The sequence below is a fragment of the Sceloporus occidentalis genome, unplaced genomic scaffold (assembly GCF_023333645.1).
Source record: "Sceloporus occidentalis isolate IW3139 unplaced genomic scaffold, rSceOcc1.0.p SCAF_19, whole genome shotgun sequence".
NCBI lineage: Eukaryota > Metazoa > Chordata > Lepidosauria > Squamata > Phrynosomatidae > Sceloporus > Sceloporus occidentalis.
The window spans coordinates 1,341,280-1,348,027 of record NW_028316999.1 but is presented as its reverse complement, the minus strand read 5'-3'; the positions used below and the strand labels follow the sequence as shown (position 1 = coordinate 1,348,027).

General features: G+C 39.4%; 1 protein-coding gene across 1 annotated transcript; it reads right to left on the bottom strand.

Annotated features, from left to right (window-relative positions):
* Positions 1-462: 462 nt before the first annotated feature.
* Positions 463-4,253, bottom strand: LOC149302271 (retinal rod rhodopsin-sensitive cGMP 3',5'-cyclic phosphodiesterase subunit delta). The gene is made up of 4 exons (XM_089482646.1): positions 4,172-4,253; positions 3,739-3,864; positions 2,028-2,133; positions 463-544 (listed from the first exon to the last, which is right to left on the bottom strand). Exons 1-4 carry the CDS (start codon positions 4,251-4,253, stop codon positions 463-465), a joined length of 396 nt encoding a protein of 131 aa, XP_089338772.1.
* Between the last annotated feature and the right edge of the window lie 2,495 nt (positions 4,254-6,748).

Here is a 6,748-nt window from a genome sequence, read left to right as displayed (position 1 = left end):
CCACAAAATTCTGCTGTTTAGTCCTAGTATAATGTGAATCGTATCAAATCTTAACAATGCACACAAATTCTTGATAATAGTGCTCTACTTCTGTTTATAATACTGTAGGACCAGGTAGAACTGTAATGCACAGGACCTGGGCCGTGGAAAAGTCTGAGCAATAAACAGTTCATCTTGATTCCAGAAAGGCTACAGGACAGTGTACTTCGAGAAGCAGTATTAACTGTGGATTCAATGAACGGACTCCAGATCAGACGTACTTTGCCCTAAACGTGGGGGACCTAACAGTTTTTCTTACTTTGCAATGTAATGGAAGGGCTTGTTGGTACACTTCTTTGTAATTGGGAACATGTATGATGAACCAAATGCCAATATGTCCTTAGCACCTACGGAATCGTCTCATAAAATAAAATATGTAAAAATGGAAAAGAAAAAATGGGTGGAATCCAGAAAATGCCTTCTTCAAACGTAGAAGAGCCTGACCTTGGAAGTACTAACAAGGAGGTCATCATCGTAGAACTTTGTTTCTATGACGACGTTACCACTACATATAACAAAAAAATAAGAGTTTTATTAGGATAAGACAAAATAATAATAATACGTCACTTACAAAAGTAGATTAATTGTGCCGACTTGTTTAAAATATAACATTGGAGCTTTTTAAGATAACTAAGAACACAATTGCACATAGATGTTCTTAGGGGTCTTTCCTGCTGAAATAATAATATGTGAAATCAACCCCATTGAGCTTCTGCTGCAGGAAGAGCTTGGCTGGTCCTGTATAATGTATAGTTAAATCAGTGACATTCCTTCAATGTATCCCCAGCCATTGAATTATAAATTATATAGGAGAAGCTCAGCCCATCTTGCTTTATAAACTTGCTCTCCATAATGAATATTGAAGTTTAAAATGCTCCTTTTAACATACAGTTCAGAACTAAATGTTTGGGAGGACAGACCGGTAACATGGTAAAAGTATTTTGCAAGATGTCACTGTGTATCTGTATTATAGATCATTCCAACAGGCAAAGCACATATTATTAAAGGAGATAACCTCTACGATGCAAAAATAAGAACTTAGAACGTACTTGAATTGTTTCATAGGGAGCATGATAAAGCACCCACAGCATATGTTCACCTAAAGTAGTTTTCCTTGTATCAGCAATCTGCGACTAGTCTATATGTTACGCGTTTCACCTTTTAATGGCTTCATAAGGTCAGATTTATCACAGTGACACGTTGCTAACATTTGGAATTATTGTTTTAACAACCCATTTTCTCCCTGCATGTATTTATGGATTATCTACAATACAGGTACAGCGCCATCTAGAGGTGCGTTTATATATTACATCAATAGTGCCTTCATCTGCACCTTATAATAAAAACAAAGTAGGAAGCTTTTGTTTACATAGGATAACGAGCATTTATCAGTCTAATTAATATGGGGTAATGAACGTTTCTAGTGTTGCTGCAAGTTGCACTTCACTATTATTTCTAGCTTTTTGTGTAGTCCATCCCAACCGAGTTCAGAAATTCTTTATTCTATAATCCTATTGGTATTTAAAAATATATGGCATCTAGTATACTTATAATAGTCACAGTTCTTTCAAATAGAAAGTACCACTGGTTTATGGCCTTGATGTTAGCATTCAGCCGAACACACTGCGCCCCATCGTCCAAAAAGGACTGGTGTAACTGATGCTGCCACTGCTACCCTAGTTTTACAATACCAAGGGAAGCAGGTATTTGCAAAGCACATAATGTGAGCCTTTCGTTGAAATTATAAAGCATTTAATATTTTTTTTTTGTTTGTTTGACAATAATGCAGAAAGTACTGAAAAGGTACATGTAGAACTGGGCCTCATTTCTGCCCAGTTGCATTTTTTTCTAGTGGATCTAGAAATTAAAAAGGCCATTTGCATTAATCTGCATGTGTTAAATTTCTTTAAGCAAGAACAACTCATCCATGTATATTGAATATAACCGCACTGTTTTAAGCCTAACTCCACAAAGCTCTACAAACTTACGTTAAAACATTTGCTGGCATCATCTGAGATTCAGGTGCAGCCTCTATTAAAGATTGCCAGGTGTTCATTGAATTAGGGATCACAAAGCCGAACTCAAAGAACCATTCTGGAACGTAGAAGAGAATAAGAATTTAAAGCAGCTTGACAAATAAGATTACACTCTCTGGGACATTATTCAACTAAATATTTTATCATATCCTTATAGCAGAAGAGTCATACAACACTTTATTGTTGTGCATTTAAAATTTGAAAATGCTTCACTGCAATGAGGCAAATTCATTTACTTTCAAATGAGAGCTAAATATGAGATATAAGCAAATTAAGAGGTCTACATAAGAAAATAGTTGGAAAAATAAAACATAACTGCAAAAATGTCAAAGAGCACTTTTAAGGACTTGATGGGCCTGAACCTGTAAAGTTAATCACTCCGTGACCGACGACAGTTCGGTATACACTATATGGGCAAAAGTATTGGGGGCACCTGACCGTTACACCAATAGGGACTTTTATGACATCACATAGTACATAGACATTAATATGCAGTTGGTCCCCCCTTTGCAGCTATAACATCTTCCATTCTTCTGGGAAGGCTTTGAACAAGAGTTTGGAGTGTTTCTGTGGGAATTTGGCCCATTCATTTGTGAGATCAGGCACTGATGTTGGATAAGAAGGACTGGCTTGCAGCCTCTGTTCCGTTTTATCCCAAAAGTGTTCGATGGGTTAAGATCAGGGCTCTGTGTGGGCCAGTCATGATCTTCCACACCAAACTTATTCAACTGTGTCTTTATGGACTTGGCTTTGTGCACTGTGGTACAGTCATGCTGGAATAGAAAGGGGACTTCCTTAAACTGTTCCCACAAAGTTGGAAGCAGAGCATTGTCCAAAAATGTCTTGGTATGCTGAAGCATTAAGATTTCCCTTCACTAGAAGTAAGGGGGCCAAACACTGAAAAACAGCCCCGTACCATTATCCTCCTTCACTAACCTTTACAGTGGGCACAATGCAGCCAGCAAGGTAACGTTCTCCTGGCATCCACCAAACCCAGACTCGCCCATCGGAAAAACCTGATTCATCACTCCACAGAACATGTCTACACCGCTCTAAGTCCATTGGCAGTGAGCTTTACACCACCCGATCCGACGCTTGGCATAGTACTTGGTAATGCGTGGCTTGCATGCAGTTGCTCGGCCATGGAAACCCATTCCACGAAGGTCCTACTGTAGTTTTTGTGCTGATATTAATGCCAGTGGAAGTTTGGAACGCTTCAGCTATGGAATCAGCAGAGCTTTGGCGACATTTACGCACCATGCACCTTAGCACTTAATGGTTTTCCGCTTTGTGGCCGAGTTGCTGCAGGTCCTGCCGTTTCCACTTATACCAATAATACCATTTACTGTTGACTGGGGTGAAATTTTACGAACTGACTTATTGCAACACCTGTGGCAATCGGTCAGATTGAAACGCCCAATGCATATCCCTTTTGTCCATATAGTGTATTGCTACAATAAATACTGGTATAATGGGTTTCCTATGCAGCACAAGGATTTTGATTTGACAATAGCTATAAGTCAGCTAGAACGACTGAAATTGAGCACAAACAGGATTAGTATTCACATGAAATAGAAAAAAATAAAGACAAATACACAACCCCTTCCCCTTGGTTCTAAGAAGTGCACCCCTGTCTTGTTGCAAGACATTTAAGACAGCTTACCTTCTAGGCACTGGCCCTTAAAGTAGACTTTCTGCTCTAGCCTGAATTTCTCCATCTGCTGTGCAGATGAGAAGTTTAGCTCCCTGGACACAGCCTTACATTTTAGAATTTTCTTGGGTACGCGAGCTGAAAAGGCAACACAGAGAGGGTACATGACCAACTTCTTAACAAAAAACATTTGGAAATTACAGTATATACAGCCATTAAACATCAATGCCCTTTCCACTAAAAAAAGTGAACTCTAAGCAGCCACTCGACCACATAAATATTTACATCTTTGTCTAAATAGGATACAGTTATAATACACTATGACCTCAGGTATTCTCTGATGTTAACTCGGCTTCTGCTTTTGTCATTTAAAAAAGAAAACAAACAATCAAAAAACAAACATGTCCGTACTATGCACAGAATATCGACTACTATAGTGTTGTACCTTCATGCTCCACATCTGGGACAGACAGATCTTCTGTTCCTTGCCACAAGATTTTCCCTGTTTCAGCATCACGAAGATTCATCCAATTTCTGGTGAGGCTAAGGACAAGTGAGCTTTTGACAGATGGGTTAAACACATATTATGCTCTTGACTATTAAGAGCATAATACTGTCTAACATGAAGTCAGTGCATTAGGTTAATCGATCTCTCCAGACAGAATGAAAGACATCATCTCCCCACAGTACGGAAAACAACCCGAATTAATGAAGGTATCTTGGATTTTGAAAACCTTCTCTATTAAAAATGGCAAATATGGCCCTGCTTAATGCCTACTAATAATGAGAATCACCTTCTAATTTAACATTTTATACATTATACAGGATCAATTCCACCTTTACTACAAGAGAGGCTTCCTTTGATTAGCCCTTCATAATTTATAACGTAAATGTTTCACTTCAAGTGACACATAACTTTGTTTAGTGAATATCTATATGGAGGAAAAGGTCGACATTTCTAAAATATAATATGGATAATAGTAGAGTGTATTTCTTTTTTTTTTTTCTTTAAGGATTTAAATATCTGCATATGCATTCATTTGGTTTAACCAGTTAGCATATCGTGTCATGAGATGTGTATGTGCTTTCTGCAGATTTGTATTTTTTTGTGTCCATTTTTAATTTCTTTGTGCACGTGTTTATTTTGATATGGATTTCACTTTAATTTAATTTAAAATGCCACTGTGGAGCGGGATCCCTGAAGACTCTGCTTTTTAAGTGTGTGTGTGTGTGTGTATGTGTGTGTGTATGTGTGTGTCTGGGGGTGCCTTCTGGCCATCAACCCTCCTTGAAGACTTCAGGGGTTCTTGAAGAACCTCCGTTGGTTTCGACCAAAGGCTGCATATCCCCTGGTTATTCACTGTGGCCCTACCCCTTGGGACACCCGATTCACTTTCTTCACATCCGACAGCGAGAATCACAACCTCAGACTTAAAAGGTAAAAAACAAAACAAAAAAAAAGGACGGTTATTACTATTGTAAACTGGTGAAGTAGAGAAGTCAACGTAAAGGTACTTTAACTGTCAGAGGAACCTTCAATACTGTAAAGACAGATATTATTCGCACAATTGCTATGAAATACGCATGCACACACGGGCAGGCCATATACCAATTCTCTATGCAAGCAGTTATCTCTTAATGTGATTACACGGCTTAGAATACCTTCATCCCCACTAGGGGCCACTATAATTAGAAGCTGCTGTTCGTAGGCAAAAGGACACAGCACACTTTGAAACAATCAATTGAAAGGCATTTCTAACAGTGACTAGTAAGACAAAAAATAAACTTAACTCAAAGAGAAGATATTGGAACCTTTTAAAAAACGCCCCATATAAATGAAAGTCTAGACTGTAAGCTCGTTTGAGCAGGGCCCTCCTCACCTGTTGTCTCTGTTAGTCAATTTGTTATGTTACATACTACTTGTTATGTCCTGTCTACTGATTGTACAGCGCTACGGAATTTGATGGGGCTATATAAAACAATAATAATACAAAGTAATAGTTGACTCCCAAAAGTGAAGTGCAGTTCTGGAATAACCGACCCATCATCTTTCCATAATAGTAAAGGGAAAACATGTCTGATACTGGCATTCCTGTCAACAAAAGCACCTTGGCTTGCACAGCAAAATTCTTTGCAAATGACAGGGTTCACTCCTAATCAAGGGCGGCTCTAGGTTTCTATAGCACTAAACAAAACCCGTATTTAGCAAGACATTATTATTATTATTATTATTATTATTGGGAAATCTACAAGTGATTTGCATAAAGCTGGTATAGTTCCCTCCCCTTAATGCTTTAAGCACTCTCTAAACTTTTCAGAGTAGCTGCTTAATTTGCTTACATGGCAGCAGAACACCTTCTCCTAATGTACATACCTGGGAACGTGTGGGCTCCTGCTACCCAGAGAGCCTACCCTTGTGGAACGCAGCCAAGACTGCCCGCTGATGTCAGTGGGTCGCACTCCCGAACAATACACGGCCCCTTCCTTCCCTCCCCGGCCATAAGGCTTGCAGGAGGGCTTCTTGGTCCTTTTTAAGGGAACCCGGCTCCACCATGGCTTTTCAGTGACTCAAAAACAATCATGCACTGTGTCCGTCCGCTTCTGTATCCGGTTGTATTAATAAACTTAAATATCAAAAAAGTAAAATCCACATGTGCTCTGTGCAAAAAGGACATCGTGTGAAACAAAAACTATATACAAAGTGCTCCCCAAGGAAGTTCCAGCCTTTTGGCTGGTGTGATAAAAAATTATTCTAGTATGCGCCGCATAACTAGCCAAAAGGCTGGGGCTAGGGCATACAAAAATAAGAAGTGCATGGAGGGTTCCGAGGTGCAAAAGGTGCTTACCGATATGTGACACAATGAAAAGTAAAAGCGCGCTTAACCTCACACGTTCGCCCTGTGCACAACGCCCAGTCCTGGACCAGACACTGGGGACCTAAAACATCCTCGAGGCTTCATGCTTTCCCAACCCTAAGCCCGGAGGACCAAGCTTTTCATCTCTCACAGGTACTCAATTGATC

Excerpts from the sequence above, each read along its gene's own strand:
- LOC149302271 (XM_089482646.1), bottom strand. The coding sequence starts at position 4,253 with ATGAATCTTCGTGATGCTGAAACAGGGAAAATCTTGTGGCAAGGAACA. Across the intron at positions 3,865-4,171 it reads CCCAGATGTGGAGCATGAAG|CTCGCGTACCCAAGAAAATT; the intron begins GTACAACACTAT and ends TTGCCTTTTCAG. Across the intron at positions 2,134-3,738 it reads TAAGGGCCAGTGCCTAGAAG|AATGGTTCTTTGAGTTCGGC; the intron begins GTAAGCTGTCTT and ends TCTACGTTCCAG.